We start from the raw sequence: 22322 nt of genomic DNA, 5'->3' as shown, positions 1-22322 counted from the left end.
CCCAACCTTTTTTTGATCAGGGACCACTTTAATTTCATTATTATTAGCAGGGACCACAAAGTTAAAAAATAATCTGTATCAATCTAAAAATAAACTTTAAGCCTAATTGTTCAATGTTAATCGAAATGTTTAACATAAGCAATCTAAAAAACCAAAATAAACATTAATTAACAGTGTTATGATTGAAAACATATATTTTTAGTACACAATTCAGTTTGCATCAATGAGATTTTTGAGCTTGCATCTTCTGTACAAGATCTTGAATTCTTGGGGTAATATTTTTGCTCAAAGCTACACGCATATCATCACTTACTTTCAGTCGATTCCTGGATTTGTTTTTAATGATCAGTAATACAGAAAATCCTTGTTCGCATAAATAAGTTGTTGAGAAAAGCATAAGATAGCGCAAAGCGATTTCTCAAATTTTAGTATATGAAATTGCTTTCTTACACCAAAACATCTCCAAAGAATCAGATTCAAAAGCGTCCTTACAGAACCTGTCATTTTGTAATTCAATAAGTTCTTCTTGGATTTCTTCTGCAACTTCTCTAACGTTAGTGCCAAAAGGGTTGCGTATCAGTTTTTGGTCCACATTAGCTTCTGTATTGTTATATTCTGGGAAGTAACGGTTGAATTCATCAACCAACATTTGCAAATGACATTTGCTGTTTTTATTGTATGCTTTCCCTAAACATGACATACTTTTTGTCATCAAGGAGTGCCTTCAATGTTGCAAACGCTCTATAATTGCCCTCGCTAACTTGACTAATCCATAACTTAAGTTGACTAATAAAAGCACGAAGTTTATCTTCAAAATTAAAAATATTTGCAACGCCTTCTAATTGTCTGTTTCCTGAACCTTGCATTTGCAAGTTAAACTTATTTAAGTGTGTAAAAATATCCACAAGATATGCCAAATGCATCTGGGATGTCAAATCAGAAAACTGTACTAGTAAGTCTTCCATTTTTTTCTCACCTAGAAACAACTCAATCTCTCCTCAGCTCGTATAATCTTTCCAGCATATTGCCTTTCGACAGCCAATGAACCTCTGTGTGAAAGAGGAGGTTCTCATGGTTGGAGTCCATTTCAGTGCACAGTTTTTTTAAAAAGGCGTGAATTTAAGGCACTGCTTTTAATGACATTTACTACTTTTATGGCCAATTTCATTGTATCATTAAGGCATTTAGGAAGTCTTGGAAGCTAACGCCTGGCGATGAAGGATACAATGCGATGTTAATGTTGACGGATCCCTCTGTTTGATTAACGTTGCTAGACCGGAATGTGATCCTAACATCGCAGGAGCACCATCCGTACAGAAACCAACTAGCTTTTCCCACATAATGCCATATTTCTGAAAATATCCATTTATTATATTCATGACTTCGATAACTCTTGATGTCATTTCCAGTTCCTGAGAAAACAACAGTTCTTCTTTGATTATGTTGTCGTCTAAAAAGCGGACAAAAACAAGTAACTGAGCACAATTAGAAATGTCAGTGGATTCATCGCACTGCAAAGCGAAGAATGGCGACATGGATGAATCGTTTCTAGGTGACATTTTAATTTCGCTGGCTTCAAGACTTCGTTCGGAAGAACAGTTGTGCATATAACACATTGTGGTTTTATTTCTCCATTACTTTCTATCGAAGTAAATCCAAATTTAATGTAACTATTATCATATTTTCTCTTAGGCAGCATTTTCTGAAAACAAAACCAAAATGCAATAGAATGTACACTGTTATGCTTATATTATGTTTTATGCCAAGTAAAAGAATAAAAAATAATATAGCTAAATTTTTTCATAATTAATTAAATAAATCATTAAATAAATAAATATAATCTGGCTTCCAAAAAATTCTAACCTTGCTATAATTTTTTTTAAAAACTTAAATCTTTACTACACAATTTAAAAAATAATGTTGTCTAATCGTTAAAAACAAGTGTCTTGATAGGTACCTAAAATTTCCCTAACCCTCTTGGTGCCAGCCTCAAATTGTCTAATTCTATGACAGTTATACTAAAAGTGTCAAGTCATTTTTAAATGAATTACATATCTGGAGTTAAATATTAATAACTTTATTACCTTTAATAACTTTTTACCTTTAATTACTTATTTACCTTTAATAACTCTTTTACCTTTAATAACTTTTTTACCTTTAAGTATGGCAGTATAAATTGTATACATCTTATAAATAAATTATTCTTTGTCATTTTATAAGATTAAATAAAAACATATAATGCCTTTTTTTATTTATTTTATTTTAAAGTTCTTGTGAAAAAGTTATATTATTTTTAATGGATTGGCGTGCGAATAGGGCATGGTTATCAAAGTAGTATTCTTGGCACTAAGAATTTCATGGGAAAATATAATCACTACAACGATTACAAAAATAATTTTCAACGCACAATAAGCAAAAATAAAGAATAACTGGCAATTTATAATATCCACGAAACTGCTTATTATTTTTTGATAAAGCAACTTAATAATTTGTTTGCCAAAAATATATAATTTTTGTAAATATTTGCAAAATAATTTTTTTATAAGCAGGAACACATACTTATGTAGAAAATAATTAACACTTGTAATTTACAAAAGAATCAAAAGATAATTATTTAAAAATAAAAGTTGAATTTCTCACAACGGAAAGTTAAATTCAAAACGAACAAATGTGCACAAACGCAGTACAAATCTGTTTCACATGTTGTTTGAAAACAGCATGAGAACCCTGCTCTCTATCAGGGAAGGAAGACAGAAGCATGACAGCTCTTCTCTCTATTTTGAGAAGAAGCAACTCAACAGTAGGGCGAGTCAAACCGACAACGGTAGAGTGCGCTGCAAGTGTCGTAAATGCGTCTTTGAAAGAAAAAAATATTCAGGCCGATTTTTTGATCCTCCAATTTTTCGTATGGCACAGAAAAGGCCATTTATCCGACTTTGGCATTAAAAGAGTTAACTGTGTTTTTAATTTTGTTATGAAAAACCTAAAACAGCATAATAACAATTCAACAATTTTATGATAGCATATGTTTAAGAATTTTTGTGGCTGGCTCCACTTTTTAATTTTGGAGGCCAGTGTTCTTTTACTATCTTAATTTTTAATTTCATATCGCTTTATTTTATATATAATTAGGTTTTCAACTAACTGTACCTAACTGTTGTGAACATTTGTAATACACAAACACAAGAATCATACGTTTTGTTTTGTAATTGCATGTTTTTATTAAAAAAGTTTAACAGAGAAAAATGCGTAGCGTACTTACCATGTTCATATTTTATCAAAATATCCATAAGAATATTGAGGACTTACGGATGTTGACCCACTAAACAGCTAAACAGAATCACCAACACAACACTGCTGAGCAAAACAAAAGAAAACGTACGATTGACTGACCGGCTTGCGCCATAATGTTTAGTCAGTTGCTTGCCCTTGCCCCGGTCGCCTGCTCGCCGCACTCGCTTTTGTTCACCGACGCACGTTCATTCAAAGTTTGAAATCTTCACGGACCATATTTTAGCTCTCGCGGACCACTGATGGTCCGCAGACCACTGGTTGGGAACCACTGTCTAGCTGCAGTACCCGGCGTTGCCCGGGCTAAACACAGGGTGATATATTATTGTCTGTGAGTTAAAGTAAAATGGATAGCGCTATATGACAGTGTGGTGGATATAGAGAAATGACACACAATTACTGTTGTATGTATATGACCTATGATTTTCTTTTTACCCATGGCGATTCGTTGAATGTTGTAGAAGTTTATGCACCGCAGCGCCATGTAGCGGCAAGTTACAAAAAAATGAATAACATAAAAACCTTCATAAAAAAACATGTTAATGTTCCAACTTTCATGGCGATTGATCAAACGGTATCTTAGTTTATCAACATCATACATACCAACATCCTATTTTATATATGTAGATTAGATACCGTTATGTGCCTTGTCCTACTAGGCAGGAGAGCTTGTTAAAAAAAAAAAGGCAGTTTCTGTAGCATTGAAAATATTTTCAAATAAGTAAGACTTAAAAATACTCTCCAGCTTTACTTCCTTCCACAGGTCTGCTGCCTCTTGTGTCTCTATATTTATCCTCCCCATACACAACCTTCCATGATATAACTACCATGTCGTTTCCATAAGCAGTGCAACAACCGGGAACTGGATTGGAAATATTATTTCCATAAGCAATTAAAACTGTTTTGCTTTTGTTTGTCACATTGGACCAGTTACTAGCACATTTTGTGATCGATAGGCCTGTGCGAACATTCAAATTTTCAAATAAGAATAATAAACTATTGTATTTGATTCAACCTTGAATATTTACACTTCGAAATAATGAATATTTGTTTGCTTATGAATACCTCATAAGTATGCCATATACCAACTTTCAATGCTGAGATTGTCATTTTGGTGATATAAATACCCTTTTTTGATGTTTAATGAGACTTCATAATCAAAAGCATGAACAATAAATATGTTTTAAACATAAAACAAGTATTCTTTTTTTTTTTGGGCTGCTGACTTGCTAAACAGTAACGGAAAAAAATTGTGTAAACAATTCAAAACACTGCATATTTGTAATTTCAAACTAGAAAACAAAATAATATTTGTATTCTTTCCATCACATGCACCAGAAGTGAGAAAAAATAAACAAACATCGTCAACCATGGACTACACCACCACAAAATACGGACACTCCATTGAGATGGCATAAGCAGTAATCGTTGTAGTTTCAACTGCATATAAATCAATAGTAACAATCAATCTAACAACATTTGGTGCAGTAGCAGCTCACATGCTGTATATATCTATGAAAAAACATGTTTTGAATCAAAAATATATAAAAAAAAAAAAAAATTGTAAATGGTTTAAGTTGCAAAATGAAATAAGCAAAAATTGTGTTCATAATATTGCTGAACTAAATTACAATTCACCTAGCTGCCGTTAACAATGAAAACTTGTGAATAACTAGGTTTTAAATATGTAAGTAAATATGAGCTCATTCTATCACTAATCTGCAAATACATACATCATTTCAAAAAAAAGTTCACAATTTCGTAAAATAGATTGCAATGGATTTCACTGTATTTTACAATTTACGAAAATTTTCTGGATCAATATGTAGAATAACAGGTTGTGAAAAAAGGCGAATAAGAACTAAAATGAAAGGTTAGTTGGTTAGGTTAAGTTAAGTTAGCGGAATGATTTTAAAAAACATATATCTTAATTTAAATATTTTAACAAACCTTTTCCATATAATTATTGTAGCCTTTCACTTTAGTATTATATTTACCTAATCCTCCAAAAGTTGTTATATGACATGGAAAAAAATTTTTAGTGGGATTATAATTATATTACTATTTAAATTTGGTATTTGTATTCTTGAATAGTTTGGTATTTGTGTTGGTATTCAATTCAAACTAAAAAAAAAAAAACTTGCACAGGCCTAGTAATTTAGCATCTTTTAACCATTTGTTTCAAGCATCTATTTTCAAGTCCTTGGTGATATCTGGAACAAAGTATTTTGCGGTCACAAACCAAGCAAAGATTCATCATAAATTTTTTAAATTTTTGTGCAGTCTTTGACATTTGTACTTATTTTTGTCGCCGCAATGCTATACGACTTCGCAACTTCGACCTGCTTTTTTTTTTCCTTTGTCCAGTTCTTTGAAAATTTCTACCTTCATATGTGAATTGCTTTTTCTTTTTAGGATCACTCATTTTTGTAGCACTAATATAATAACGTGTTTAGAAACATAATGTGAAAATAAATTCAAAACAATAACAATGATGAGACAGACTTCAAAGATACAATGGCGACACTTTGCACTAAATTATATTCTTTTTTCTCGAATGTAAAAGTTTTGAAGTATCAAATGTTGTGTTGTACACGTTGCATATAGTGTATATTAATCTATGGTATTGTGTGCAAATGATTGCTATGATTCCCCCCCCACCACCCACAAAAAAAAAGGTACTATTGTAGGAGCTAGAAGTGGTTGTAGTTGACCTTATTATGTGTAGCACAGATAATATGCCTATTCTGAAAGTGCTTATGTAATTTCCTTAATTTCCTTTCAGGCAAGAATGATTGACATCCACGACGTGAAGCCATTCTATGAAAGCAAAATCTTCAAAACCAACAACTATGTTTATGATGCAAAGCGAAAGATGATTGTCCAGACCATTCCTGAAGCTGCAGTGCCAGAGACGTAATGTTTGTACAAAGTTTTATATCATAATAATTTTTTAATGTAATTTTTATATTAATTTCACTGGTGAGTAAACAGTGTGAAAAACCAGTAGCTAGTTTGCTTACCTGAGGACTGTACTCTAACAAGCTCACTGTTAAGGTCTCGATTCAAGGTCACAGTTGTGATTCAGTCTTTCTAGTAGTCAGTTTGGTAGAAGACTTGTTATCACAGACATATCATCTTCCTCAGCGCCGTGCTCTTGAAACGGGGGGAAGGGGATACAGGAGATGGATTATGCTGCATCAGTATGAGTTATGACATATGATACTCCAACATAGCAGCCTGCACATTGCACATTTGCCCATATGGTTTACGTATTACTGCATAAATATCCATTTCACTTCCTTTTCAGTTATAAATAATGTCCTGTGCATTGCAGTTTACTCTAAACATTAGCATTTATTAACATACCTATTTATTCATGTAGGTACGTACGTATGCAAGAAACTTCTGTCGTTCTACTTTTTATAAAAGGTTAAATCGTCAAGCTGGAAAAACTATACAAGTATATCAGTAAACTGAATTATTTAAACTAAATTTAATTCAATAACACGATAAAAAAAATTATCAAAAAATACTAGCAAAAAAAAACAGTAACTACAGAGTTGTTTGTTTTAAGGCATTTTCAGACTGATGCTTCACAAAATTATCCTTTACCCACAAGCTCTTCCTCACACTATCTGGAATATTTTGTTATATACCAACCTTCATTTTTTTTACACTTTGACAAAACACTAGAAGCCAACAGTTAGTCCCGCTTCATCATGATTCCGTTCACAGTAGACGTTGGCATCCCAAGTTTTTTGACATACTCTTATTTTCAAAGGATTCACATCAACTTCTGATATTTTCAGTTTTTCTTCTAACAATAACGCCTTCCAATTGTTGGGTCTTCCACTACTTGTAGATGCCATTATGCACTGTTTTTCACAACACTAAACATTTATTAGGTTTGATAACCTTAAAATCATTCCTATAAAGATTGAAAACTAAAAACCCCTTTGTGGGTTATGAATTATTGTTTACTGTGGTTAATTTAAAGTGTGCACACTGCTTGCAAAAAAAAAATGCAAACAGGTCAACGAATATTAGCTGGTGGTAATCTGATTTGCTGTGTATTTGTCACATGGTATAACTCTAATACGGGAAATGGAACAGCCTCAGTCTTTACCAATCCAAGCAGACGATTGGTCGAAAAATTTACTTGTAGCAGTGTGCTGCATGTGGCACAGGTTTTAATGGTCTTGTGCATTTATCATATATTATGCCTCGAATGGGGAAAATGGCGTGCAGATGATTACTTGAAAAATGTGGCATGCTGCAAAAGTTTTGACGGTCATGTGCTGTACAAATTATATAGTTATATATTATAAATACGTTAATTTTTTTAAATTAAAATAAGTGTTTGAAAGATTTTTTTTTTTATAACCACAAATGGTGAACATTGTATGTGGAAAGCATCTATGTATGTGTTAATGCAAATGTTAGGAATGAGAAAAACTAACATAGGGATATGTGGAAGTAAACAAGGAAATAATTTTGTGAACTTAATTAGCGGGAATGTCTTAAACAAGTTTAACTGTACTCGCCGTATAGCTGGGGGCCAGAAAAGTTAGCATTTTGCTATACACACTAATTATTTTTTCTAATTTAAACATAAAAGCTATTGTAGCTTTTTTTTTTTTTTTTCAGCTAAATTAGTTTAAATGTCAATAATTTGTATGATATCTTTAAAAAAAGGCTACATAACTGCTACATATTTTTTAATGGTTCCCAAAATTGTCTTAGAAAATATACTGTTTCACACTTAAAAAGAAGCAACCCTGTCGTGTTGACTTTCAGTGATCCGACTTGCTTTATGTTTCTACTTCACAGTTTGTCTAGGACACAAGCCTATGAATAATTAAATTTTTTAACATATGTTTGTCACTTGAGATTTATACCAACTTTGGTTAATACACAAACATCATGTTTAATATCTTTGCCACAGATTTCCTCTTGTCTCAATGCTTAAGGTGTATGGTTATCTGATAAGATAAAACAAGAGTGGGTGCACTCCTTTGTTTGTCGTTTGTCCGTAATGTTTAACGACAACCCCACCTCTATTGCAAATTAATTTCAGATTACTGTGAGGGGTTGTAACAACAGGGTTTAACTGTGTAATTGCATTACTTAGGCACATCATAAAGATGATTTGTCAGTGTGATAATGACAACTCTGACAATTAGCAACCACCCTGTGCCCCATGTTCTTAAGAAAATAAAAAAAACTACAGATCGAGTACGTAATCATTTATTCGTCACAATGCCAGACACGAGACACAGATGCTGTTAACTGCAAGACAAGTGACTCAAGCTGCTCGACCAGACAGCTGAATGATTGAAGTCTGCCCAATGCACAGGGCTTGCTTATTCCTCCAGGAAAAAGTACTGACCAGCCCTCTTCTGCTCTGTATCCTGCAACATGCACAATGTGTGGTATTTGTGCTTGTGGTGCATATTATTGGGCTGAGCAGTAAGTGACTTGCAAGCATAGAGCCTACCCACAAAAATTTGCGAAATACAGTAGAAATCTAATTTTTTACATAATATATAACATTCCAAATCTTATGCACCATATACAGCAAAACCCCTTATTTGCAACTTTTCATGGGGACAAAGTAAAAAAAGTGTAAATAAAGGGAAAAGTAAGAAATACGTTAAAGTTAATTAAAATACAGTCGCATCCTGCAGCGTTCATAACAAATACGTGCTACATTACCCATACGCATTGCACCACAGTAAAAAAGTTTAAAAAAAAAAAGGGTCGCAAATTGGAAATTTACCGTCAATAGCGCGCCGTGCGCGGAGAAAGGTCATTGTACTCGATCAACTGTTGTTACGGCGCGGCCGCTGGCTCTCTCTGTTCTCTGAGCTGCGCATGCGCAGTATAACCACTCAACGCTCCGCCCAGACTCGTGACGTTCCATCAGCAGCCAGCCAATAGATGCGAGCTTAGCGGAAAAAAATATAAGCTCCACCTCCCGTATACCAGTTTTGTCCAGTTCTAATACCAGTTTATTGGTATACGCACCAGTTTTCTCGCTGCCGTGACATGTTCAAGTTTACGTTCATCTTGATATCTTGATACCATTTATTTCTGGGGATCTTAAATAATTAATTATTGGTAAGTTTAAAAAATATGCGTCAACTGTACAATATTTCCAAAATTATAAAATACATATAAAATAGTTACCAAGACTCCGCTCATTTTATCTTGTGAAGTTTATGTCTCGTACCAGTGTTTCGGCTAAGTTGTGACATAAATATAGTATCACAACTTACAAGCAGCCTCATAAAGCCGTAATATTCCAGACATTCACGGTAGGTTTATACATTCGTGAGTTTAAATTTTTCCCTAGTACATTTTAGATTGTCTCCTTTATAATTACTCGGACTTTTACATGCCTAGGCTTAAATTATTATATGTTTAGAAATAAAAGCAACTTTTCATGTTATAAAATATGTATATTTTGTGATTTAAAATGTTCGTTGCCGGCTATAAACGTTACATTTTTCACAATGTTTTTAGGCCTACTATGTTTGTTACGTGACGTAAATAGCGGGATGGATTCGATTTTTGAGACGTAAATCGCGTGAAAGTGTTGTATTGGACTAAACGGGACCTGAAGAATATAGTGTAAATAACGGGAAAACGTAAATAACGGTAACGTAAATAAGGGGTTTCACTGTATACAGTGGACCATCTTTTAACTGTTAAGCACCCAGAAAAACAGCAGTTCAATTGAAAATAGGCTAGAAGCTTGAGACGTCGTCAGCCAGGTAAGAGGAAGTCTACTTTAGTGTACATTAAACAAAATTTGTATCAATTTTTAACTCGAATATTTACATTTTACTTTTAAAAATACCAATACAGTGAAACCTCTTTAATACAAACCTGAAGGGACCTAAAATTTTGCAGTTTGTATTAACGAGGTTTGTATTAACAGGTGCATATGCTCACATTAATAATAATCGACAAAATCAAGTATTGATTTTTTACTCGAAAATTAGTCAAATAGAGAATTAAAGAGGCTTGAAAAATTCATTGATTTTTTCTGCACTTTTTTAGTTGCATAAATGTCCTTTACTGCACTGCAAAGTTTGTCGAAGGAAGACAAGACATCAGTGTCTACATCACTAGCAGCCAGAACATTTTCCAAGACAATTAATGCTGAAGTGGACTTCACTCTAAGAATTTTTAAAAAATATTTCAACCTCAAAATTAGTGTCAGAAATATATCAGTTACTTGTCATTAAAGTTAAATCAGTTGAAAAATAAATAAAAATGGAAGTATTTTACTTAATTCAATTTACACTTGCAAAAAAAACATACGCACAATAAATCTACATGGAAATTAAAGTCTTTTTCAATATCCTGAAGTCTGAAATATGTTTACTCATGTCATCAAATGTAGAGCTGTACTGAAGAAGCCGATTTTGCCAATATTTAGTTGAATCGGCATTTCTGCCGACTTCCGATACGCTTGTTAATTTTCGGCCGATATTACTGAAAAACAAGAGAGACTGCCATAACCTAAAAATCCATGATTACCCTTTTCGCTTTTCGTAGTAGTACTGCATTTTTTCAGATCGCATTATTTCTTCGCAACATGTGCCAAACGTACATATAAAAATTTAACATCCTATTTTTCAATAATGTTCTTTATTTTTAATATGTCATAAATATATACATTACCGTCACTGTAAATATACATCTCGGTTGTTACGGTAACTGTAGTGCAAATGTGGTAGCTATCGTGCTTCTGTAGTAATTATGGTATCAACAAAGAATCTTTAGTTCTTTTTATGGTAATTATCTTAGGATAACAATTGGGTTAGTACTGTAGTTATGGTACATCATCCAATTTCTTCGTAAGTTGTTGTTCATTTGTCTTTCCTTCATATTTACGTGCTCCATTACTTGGCTGCAGATTTAAGTTGATTTTTACTACTGTATACTATCATTACTGTTTTTATGACGGTTTCTTTCTAAGAAATGGTTATTTCTGCAAAATCTTTATGGTTAAACGATCATCTATTATAATTTATAGTGACGGGACCACATATTTTGTACGATCAATGCAGACAAAACGATAATTCGAACATCGGTACAAGCGGACTTTTTTAACCTTAGTTGTATGGCAATTTTGCCGGGACCGTAGAAAGTATACGATAAACACGGACAATCGATACATGCGAGTTCGATAGATAGAGGTTTGACTGTAGACCATTTACCGTGCAAATTATTTGCCGTTAACAGAATTATAGTGAAGCTGCGTGCAAGTGATTAAAGTGTGCGATTCTTGTTCTAAAATTTCATTCGGTTTATCCGATAATAAAACAATAGTACACTACGTGAGCGGACGTGAGGTTACTTCGTAATACATAATAACGAATATTTCGTATTAACCGTATTGATTAACATTAAATATGCTATCCCAGTCAGAAGGGGAATTAAAAGTGTTCGAATAAACGCGAACTTTGAAATAACCGGTATTTTATTAACGAGGTTTCACTGTATGTATATCTTACACGACACTAAAAATTCATCATTAGCACCAGCTCTTAAAAGTAATGCACCATTCAGCCAAATTAAACCTACATATTATTACGAGCACACTGCGGAAGCAAGGCTGTAACACGTGCCAGGTACTTGAGCGGGATTTCCAGCGGTAGTCTGGCCTGGTGACCCCGCACTGCCACTGATATCACACACACATACTTTTGGGGATTATGGCAGCCCTGCCCCGCCACCCCCCGCCGCCTGCTCCCGCCTTCCTCAGCACAGTCATCTACACCTTAAGTGTCCAGGAAATTATACGGGCTTTCAGAGGCCTCCGCGTGAATAGACAAGCTATTCACGTCACTGTTCTGGATTTTTGAGCATCAGGTTGGCTATGAATGACGCGACATGTCACAATAACTCCAGTCCATTCCAGAAAGATGGCCAACTGGTATAAAAGTGGCGACGTCGGCCTCTGCAGCAGTTCCGAGTGTGCAGTGGAAGTTGAAATGCAAGCGGCACGACGCGGAGCGACAGGACCATGCATGTGTGACCGAGTGGTTGCGAGACTTTGTATATTGTGGACAGGTAGGAGGTATGGGGTGAACTTCTGCTGAGCCTAGCTTCAGTGACGAGTGTGAACTGTATACTTGATAGTGATTTGTGAACAGAAATTAATATTAGGGATGGGATTTTAGAATCTTGGATTCGACGAATATACCGAATCCTATGGATTCGAGGATTCGTAGGATTCGAGGTGGGTTTTTACTAGTTTTAGGTAGTAATTGAAAATTGTAGTGCTGGGCGAAGTTCGAAAATTTCGAACCGAACCGAACCCTTACGTTCAGTTCGGATCGAAACCTCCTAAAATATATTTGAAAAACCGAACGTTCGTTTAAAAAAAAAAAATTGTTTTTTCTAATTTTCTAACCCCCATTTCAGACAATTTCACAAAACAGCACAACAAAATTCCATTACTTGTAATAGTCCGACTTTTATCGCATAATCGTCGCCTCAACATTTTCAAGCGCAGACAAAATATAAAAAAAATTATTAATCGTCGCATAACTCGCATAGCATTATTTCATATAGGCGAGCTTTGTTTTTTGTTTACTTTAGAGAATTTTGTATGCATTTTTCGTACTACATAATATAAACTATCGTACAAATGCCAAAGGTATTGTACATTATACCTTTAACTATAGTGTGTATACGAGAAGTGTTGTAAAATCACCAAAGATTGCGTACCCCGTACGTTAAACTAAAGCTCATGTACTATAACTCTCGTATTTCGGCAAAACTAACGTGATCAAGTTAACACAAGACAAATGCGGTAGGAAATGATTACGTATTTTAAATTACTGGGATGTATTTATTTTCTTTGGCCTTTTTGGTTATAACAGTCAGGTACTGAAAATAAATTTTACAGTACGGTACTAAGTCGACTAGCCTAGTCGCGGCAGCCATCACCATTTCACGTGTTTTCTTTTTTACGCCGTAAATTTCTATAACCACACTTCTTACGTTACGTTTACAATATTATTGTTCTTGAGGTGATTTGCAATGAGCAGGCTTACGTCGTTTAAGTTTTCCAAATGGAGAAAAGATAATGACGACCCAGATGACCCAGAACCACCCCAAAAAATGTCTAAAGTTTCTTCTGACGAGCAGCATTCTTCCAAGAAAACAGCAACTGCAGTCAGCGGGTTTTGTAATGTAGATAGGTAACTTAATTCACATTCGACTTTTTTTTAATGTCCTATTAAAAAGTTTTACTTATTAAAAATGTTTGGTTATGTCTACCACAAAAATATGTTATGTGGCATTATTCTGAATGTTCATCTTTATAATATTATATTTTTTTAAATGAAAGTTAGTGTACACTGAAAAAGGAAGATAGTCTTTTTGAAATTTAGATGGAACTTCTTCATGAATTAAAAGTAGTGATGGGCCGAGACTCGAAAATTCGAGTCGAGCGAGTAGCATCAGCTCGGCTCGGCTCGCCATTCGAGTTTATTTTACTCGACGGGGCGAAACTCGAAAGGAAATTTGGGTAAAACTCGATGATAAAATATAATAAAATTGAATTACAATAAATTCTTAATACAGTAGAACCCGTTTATAGTGAACCCGCCTATAATGAATTCCCGTTTATTGTGAATTTCAGTCTCAGTCCCGGCAAAATGATTTGAGGTTATGTATTAATTTATTGGATTTAGCGCACAACTTTTGTCAATGTTGATACGTTTTCCCGTGTACCACGAACAAATTTTGCCGACATAATGCACATTTATCTCAAATATTTTCATATAATTAAAAGTTTTTTCACAAAACGTCTCTTCTGGATCACATTGAAGTTTTTCTCAGCAATACGCTACTCGATTGTCCACTGTTCATATTATAAACAAGTCGTATTCGAGTGGCCTCGGTAGGCTACATGTAGCCAAAAATGGTGATCAGTTTGGTGAAAATAAAAAATAGTTTTCCCTGCATAGTTAAAGAATGGGCGAACACGTGTACATTTATTATGTTATCAAAATTATAAATAAATTACCGCCACACAAATACGTATGTACATTATAGCAGCAAATTCAATATTTTTACGTCTCATTTTTATCGTTCACGTTTCGGACATTTTGATCGGGTAAGGTTCGTAAGACTACCACTATATAGAACTCTGTGGACAAAATTTTTCCAAAGAAAGTGAGAAAATTTCGTTCCAGCTTTAGCAACTGCGATACTAAATGATACGTTGTAATCTTTGATGCACCAGACTCGTTATTTTTCGTTTATTTACTTTTGACGGTAAAAATAATTACGTGTTATTAAGCTGAAAATGTGCTTCAATAAGAAATACGTACATAAAAAAGGTGAAAAACGCGTTAAAAAACGTAAGGCATTATCTGTGCGAGATAAACTGGACATTATTGAAAAGGGAGACTCCAACCCCACTGTCCCGCACGTGTTAATAGCAAAGGAACTGGGAATTGCAACATCCACATTAAGTACAATATTAAACAAGCTGAATCTTCTTTCTCAAGCTGCGATAACGTCACAGAGTATTAAATGCCCGAAAAAAGGATAATACGCCGATTTCCAAGAACCATTAGGTAATAGAAAGTGTAGTTCATTAAAAATATTATATGCATTTGCTCATAAAACTGTTGCTTTGAGTATTTTCATTCGTTCTTTTCATGGCTTCGGCCTATGTGTAGTTAAGATTTTGCTTTTGAGTATGCATTGCCAATATAAAAGTTTTCCCAGATATAAAGTTTCCCCTCTATAGTGAACATATAAACTACTCCCTTCAGATTCGTTATAACAGGGTTCTACTGTATCTCCTTACGTGACTTCGGCCGACACTAAAAATTACGTACGTAAGACCGAAACACGTACTTTCAAACAATGACGACAATCGGCCATATTATTTATATTTTAGTTTTACATATTGCCAACTTAACAGGTGTGACCACATAGCAAAGAAGACGAACACATTTTTAATAAACAAAACACTAATTAAATTTTATAATCATAATATCGGCAGAAAAATCCTTTTTTTTTTTAGTAAATACGTGCTACAATCGGCGCAACGTTACAATAATAAATTAACGGTAGCGTTATATTTGTGCGCATGTTTGCGACTGATACGCCACCAATCACGAAATGGTATTTAAAAAAACTTTGCTCCACTAATTTTAGGAAGTGTAGGTTGACGAACATGAATTTTTTTTCCGTGTTTGTTTACACTATTACGTTCGGCGAGATTGCGTTTTGTATAATTGTTTGCTATTCAAGTTAAGTGGCAAGTTAAAATTAATTTTGAACTATAAAGTATTTTATAAAGTGTAACTATTCAATACAAATACAAAAGCATGTATTGGTTGGAAGTGCCAGCTTGCGATTGGCCGGCAACGTAATGGCGTTAGTGTTGTAGCAATAATCTTTAAATGTATTATATTTTTTATGGGAACATTTATTGTAAGGCCGGGTTTATAGAAAACGCAAGAACGCAGAAACGCAACTACAGCAATAGTACAACATTAACTCTTCTACCAGCACGTTTATATAAAACGCAAGACAGGCAATAACTAGGGATGTAACTATATTGAAAAACCGGTTACCGATTACGATTAACGATTCACTAAAAAATTCAAATTCAGCCGATGTACCAAACCGATTAAGAATACCGATTATATTTGCCCGATTATTACATACATAAATTAAAAAAGAAAGCAAAGAGAACAAAATTGTGATTAAAATTGATGTAATGGAGGCATGGACCATAAGTGTACATACATATGTTTAGAATGCAGACAAAATCATTTTTATTTACATAAATATTTAAGATTTTGGTAAGCTAGCTAAGGCATTGCACATAACATTAATAGCTATAGTTAATAAATAGCTTTTAGATTTTTGTGAAGAAATACAAGCTGATTGACTTTGTGTGGCTCTACATATTACTTGTAGTGTAAGACTTTTGTTTCCATGTACGCCACCATGCAATATTTTTTGAGAACAATATTTACACGCTGCATATTTATCGTCCGGCCCGGATCCTAAAAAAAATATTTCCACACAGCACTGCGACTAGCGTACCCATGATTATTATGCAACATTAAATAGTGAATGCAATGTATAACAGCTCGTAACAAATATTTATTTTGGTAAATGCCAACAAATAGAAAACTTAGCAAAATATACTGTAATATTTGATCAAAGAATTCGTCACTCCGTTTACGTAATGTATGGACGTGCATTAGTTAAACAATAAAAAATCTACAGTCACCGAGTCGTCTTCGCTAACACAGACATTACCAATATTAGAAAAATTAATTTCGGTCGCAAACAGAAATATTCCTACAACCGACCACCAACTATCTATCGCAATCGTGAACTTTTATTCCTAGTTAAATATTTATTCTTAATATATGGTAAAAATAAAAAGTAAAGAAGACTTTCCCGTTATTAAAGTGACTTAAATAATAATAAAAAATAATAGATAATGGTTCACGTATACAACGGAAATTCCGGTGAAGTGAGATAAGTTGGCCAAATTGTTTTTGTTCATCACATGACGTGCGTAACCTAAATGTAAAATGGAGATCTTGTGATGATGCTGTTCGAGTAATATTATTGTGTTTTATGCTGTTTTATGTGTTGTATTTTTTTTTTACAAGCGGTACTCAAAGCAGTTGTTTGATACATGGAGCTAACAATAATGGAAATACTAGCCATACATGCTAGAAGAAAATCGTCAATTGAATAAAATAAGAGTAATTTAATTTATTAGACGACTAAGTTTCTGAAACTTTCAGCGCGTGTGTAGGCCTACAGTCTGAACGGTGTTTCATGAATTAATCTTAAAAGAGTTTACTATTTACCGTTAAAAGAATATATTAATATCATTGGCATGTTTTTCTTATAATGCTAAGCGATAACTATGATAAATATAATGAGAAAATGTTGACAATTTTGTCTAAATAATCGGTTGAAATATCGCAGATTAAGATTAATTACCGATTCTCTATTATCGGGCGATTAAAGTTAATCGGGATTCGAATCGGTACATCCCTAGCAATAACGCAAGAACGCAACGCAGAAGTTGTTCAACTTTCTACTTCTTGCGTTTTCTCCTTGCGTTTCGGCCTTCTATACTGGTTGCTTTAGTATGTGGAAACTGAAACTGTCATGTAATGCATATAGAAGGCTCTGCGATTGTAATTGTTACGCTTGTTTCTCTTTATTTATGTTTTGGGCTGGCATTCTTCTAGTGAATACAGCGCAATGGAGGAAGCTGATGAATTTCTTGTTCAGCTTATCCAAAATCCCTGCCTGTACGATAAGTACAACAAAGATTTTAAAAATAATCATTATCATGACTAATTCCTGAAATTTTATTTTTTGACGGCGATGGCCGGCGTCCTTGCGTTTTTTATAAACGACTGTGAATTTCCTGTGGTTGTCGCGTCCTGCGTTCTTGCGTTTCTGCGTTCTTGCGTTTTCTATAAACGCCGCCTAAAGTTGCGCCAATTGTAGCACGGCCTTACACTTCCCATAAGTGAAACTTTTCAAAAATGTTCTAATGATTGTGTGAAACCTACCCTAACCTTCGCGCCAACAAGCCTAAATTATATTCATTGTTTTTTTATTGACTCGTGAATGCTGCAGGCCGCAGCTAACTCGTTTGGTCCAAAATAAGGTAAATATGTAGTTGAGCGGTATTTGCGAAAAAAAATGTTAAAAATCTGAAAATACTTTTATTATGTGCTCTTTAAATTCCTCTTTTCATTAAAGCCGGCGGATATAAGAAATTCCAAATACTTTAGGAGATATAGAATTTTTTAATTTTCACAGTTAGGCGATATTTGTTAAATAAAATTTAAAAATTCCGAAAATACTTTTATTCTATGCTCTATACCTCAATTATTGAATTGTATTATATCAGTTAAGAATTTATTCTAAATGAATTATTTGTATTAATACTTGTATTTGAAATATATTTGATTAAGTGGGCCATGATATAACAAGACAACCATCTAAGGACTCTTAGCAGTAAAGTGAAAATATTCAAGCTCGACTTAAGTGTCAAAGATTCAAACAAAAATTCAGACTCGAATCGACTCTACTTGAATTTATGATCTATAAACTAGACTCGAATCGACTCGATCTAATTATTGTAAAATTCGACTCGACTCTACTTAAAAATTTGCAGGTTCGTACATCTCTAATTACATAAATGCAAAATGATTTTCTCTAAACTGTATTCTTTCCTTCATTATTTATTGCATAAACTTTACTTATAATATGTTTTTCAATGTTTTAATAAAGCTAAGCTATATAATATTTAATTTTACATATGGCTGGAGAACCTTTCTTTCTCACCATTAAAGACCAAAATGCTGGTTGTCGGTTCATTTTAATTTAAAACAATTATTTCTGTATGAGGTTTGGTTCGAAATTTTTTTTGCTATGGTTCGATTCAGTTCGGTTTGGTTTGAAACCAGAGAACTGAGGTTCGTTCAGCTCTAGAAAATTGTATACCTAAACTGTATTATAAAGGTAACGAAAATAGCACAAACATAAGGTAAACTACGCTGCATTTTGTCAATTAGCATAACTACTCGATCATTTCCAACCTTCAATAATATAAAATTGCAGAAAAAAATGTAACTTTTTTTAATGGTGCCTGTTATACATACGTATTTTATTGAAAACATAGGAAGGATTAATTTAACAGAGAATTAGACAGATGCAAACTTACGTGTGTGGTTTTTGAGGTTATTTGTCTCTATTTTATATCAGGTGTATACACTATGCACTTATTTTATAATTTTATAAATACACATGTGATTTTTTTTAATACATAGGTCTATGTAATTTTTTAAAATAAATGTGTGATTTTTTTTAATAACATGTGGTGAAGTTTAGTGTGGGACTGGGATTCGAGATTCGATGACAATCACTGAGGATTCGAACAAGGATTCGGATTCGACCAAAATGTGGATTCGTCCCATCCCTAATTAATATAAATAACATAACTGTACTAAATTAATTGTGCTATCCTTACAAACTTGTAACAATATATTATAATCCAATATAAATTGCATTATTGAGCAACATGCTCAAAGGCGATTTTATGAGGAAAAATATGAACTGTGTGAAGAAACCAAATACTGAAGGTGGTTTTAAATCTTACAGTTATTCAGTTTAATTTTATTTAGCTTACCACTGGACACTGGAATACAAGTACAACTGCTATTTATTTTATTTCATTACTTTTATATTTTTATCAGATTATCAAGCTGCCAAAGTCTAAACGTTTGCTGAAGCACATATGAAAACAGTCTCGTTTAATAATTAACTGTCTATAACGTCCTACCCTCCTTCACCATCACTTTTCAATGCCAGCATGATTGTGTAAAAGGTGCAACTTTTTTTTTTTTTTTTCCCCTTTCTGCAGCATGAGGCAATCTTTTTTTAGCTAGGCAAAAGCATTATTGCCTGAACTGCCAAAAAAATATCCACCACAAACTCAGTTACTATGCTAGGCAGGTGAGGGTGAGTGTGCATCCAACTGATGTAATGTGTTACCCAGGGACTGGAAGTAACGTGCTACTAGTAACGACGTTATTTGTAACAGTTACTTTTTATGGTAACGATCGTGGTAACGCAATATATTAAGTTTTCAGTAACTGTAACTGAATTACATTTATCTGCCTTAAAGTAACGATAATTGTCGTTACTTCTTACGTTACATTTTTAAAATGTATTTCTTATTGAACGAACAACGATTTGTTGATTTTTTCAAACCCAGAACGAAAATCCCGACAAGCATATTATTTGCGATGGTATTGCTTGTACTTGTAAAACTGTTGTTGGCTAGCCTGCGCTCGTATTTTGATTGTCATTTATTTAATATTTATGACATGCGGGTTTACTGCTGTGCTGTTTAATTAATTAACATACCTGTGCACATGCGCGAAAGCAAAGACAGAATCTAATGAAGCGAGAAGCCGAGAAAGCAGTCCAGAATTTTCGTTACCGTGGCCATCATATTCTAATTTTTTCGAAGTTGGGTTGAGTGATAAAAATAACCTTATTGTGAAGTGCTTGTTGTGCGGTTCTGCGAACAATTTTGTAGTGTTAACTAATTACTCAATGTAATTTAAGACCTATTTAAAAATTTTCAGTTTAAATAAACATATATCTTTACTAAGCACAATATGTTTTATTAGCTTTTAATTATAACAATATTACGTATCATATTTTTAGTTTTTCACAAAGTAACTGTTAAAGTAACTTAAAGTTACTTTTCTCAGAACTGTAACTGTAACTGGTTTATTTTCAGTAGTGTAACTTGTAGTTGTAACAGGGTTACATTTCCAATGGAGTATTTGTAACTGTAACTGAGTTACTTTTTAAAAGTAACTTTCCGGTCCCTGGTGTTACCTGAAAAAGTGCTAACCAAAGCAGATACTTCTAATGTTCGTTATAGTGCACATTTGGCTGTTATCACATTTTGCTCATAAAAAATCTTTGCAATCTTTCAGATTTTAAATTTTACCACCAAATCCAAGAAAATTAGTTTGCATTTTCCTGCAAATTGGCTTTTTTAACTGATCTACTGTTACACAATGTACAATGTTCTTAACTCAATAGAAGGGTTTCAGGTGCGACAAGCATCGCTGATTCATGCTGCATAGCTACCTTGACAGAGTTGTTCTTATTGATGCGAGGGCGGAAGTTGTTTGGGTCACGTCGGAAAGTGATGCCCAACAGTTCCAGGAAGCGATTCATGCCGGCCAAAAGGTTCTGCGGTGTGTGGGCAGTTGTGTGGATGGACGGCTGCCCCTCAAACACGATCACTCGATCCGCTAGGTACGTCGCCATTATGAAGTCATGCTCCACCACAAAGCCGGTCTTCTTTGCGTGCAGGATGAACCTGGAACCACCCCCAATCACTACTGCACAGTGGGGGACAAATTCTCCAACAAAGTCTGTCTGGTTCTACGAGAGGTGAGTGTTACATGACTAGGCACCTACTTCAATTAGTGAGCACATGAATCCTCTTTCCAAATTGTAATCTTACTTTGAAACTGGCAAAAGATTGTTTGAATGACAATTGGAATCCCACTAAAAAAAATTTTCACATCATGTAACAAATACACAGGAAAATAAAAAGTGTTTAGCAGGGGTCGGCTTTTTTCATAGGATGTTACGTCTGTACAACTCACAGCACAACAAAAAAAAAAAAAAAAAAGGCTGAACAAAATTAAATGGCACAATTACAAAGTGTATCCTCAATCTGTGAAGCAGCAAATTCACAGATCTCATCAGCCACTTGGAAGAGTACGAAAGTGTGAAATCAAATTTGATATCTCACCTAAAGTGGACTGCAATACAAATGCCTAAAATAGAGCAAATTAGATTTGATATTTACAATAGTCATCCTGAAACTTATGATAACCACAAAATCTAGCAATTTGCTATCTCAACAATTCTCTTCAATGAATCAAATAAAAAATTAATAAAGAAGTACATTAACCGACAAAAACTTTCAATCATACTTAATATTAAAAAAAAGTACCTAGTTACTTGCCAATCAAAGATAAACACGTCTTTAAATGTATGTATATACAGTGAAATTCCGTTACAAGGTTACAACGAACTTCAAAATAACGTATGATATTAAATTCCTGCTCAAAACACGAATGTAAACAATGTAAAAATATTTCACTTTAACATTAAAAACGTATCCTACCTTTAAATGCAACGACCATTCTTTTCCAGTTATCAGGAAAATTGTACATAATTGTTTCTGTGTTTGCACAGGGGTTCTATAATTTAAATGTACATTATGAGTGCAGTCACCATCATCAGTAGGTAACTGAAGTGCTCCCTGATGGCGATTGCAAAGTTGACTCAAACTTCAGTGAAATCTCGGCCTTAGACGCGGCTACAACCCAGAAGCCAAGCAACTCCCTACACGTCACAATATTTACTTTCAACTTGTAGTGATTAAATGC

The 22322-nt window shown here is 33.8% G+C and overlaps 2 protein-coding genes across 5 annotated transcripts in view; one reads left to right on the top strand and one right to left on the bottom strand.

Annotated features, from left to right (window-relative positions):
• LOC134542341 (DNA replication licensing factor Mcm2) overlaps positions 1-7660 on the top strand; it is a 63044-nt gene extending 55384 nt beyond the window's left edge. Inside the window, exon 14 of the mRNA XM_063386498.1 lies at positions 6077-7660. Coding sequence (XP_063242568.1) covers positions 6077-6211 — 135 coding nt within the window. The 3' untranslated portion in view covers positions 6212-7660. The remainder of the gene's footprint in view (positions 1-6076) is intronic.
• Positions 7661-8525: 865 nt separating this feature from the next.
• Positions 8526-22322, bottom strand: part of LOC134542342 (protein Pixie) — a 50226-nt gene continuing 36429 nt past the window's right edge. For 2 of the 4 annotated variants that reach the window (XM_063386501.1, XM_063386503.1), the window contains exons 10-11: positions 21004-21238; positions 8526-8705 (exon numbers count right to left, since the gene is read on the bottom strand). In XM_063386501.1, coding sequence (XP_063242571.1) covers positions 8658-8705; positions 21004-21238 — 283 coding nt within the window. In that variant the 3' untranslated portion in view covers positions 8526-8657. Of the gene's footprint in view, positions 8706-20504; positions 21239-22322 lie in introns of those variants that run through there. The other 2 variants (XM_063386500.1, XM_063386502.1) reach the window with 1 other exon arrangement.

The sequence above is a fragment of the Bacillus rossius genome (assembly GCF_032445375.1).
Source record: "Bacillus rossius redtenbacheri isolate Brsri chromosome 4 unlocalized genomic scaffold, Brsri_v3 Brsri_v3_scf4_2, whole genome shotgun sequence".
In the NCBI taxonomy this organism is placed as follows: Eukaryota; Metazoa; Arthropoda; class Insecta; order Phasmatodea; family Bacillidae; genus Bacillus; species Bacillus rossius.
Note: the sequence above shows the minus strand (reverse complement) of the source record. Positions and strands in the feature narration are given on the sequence as shown.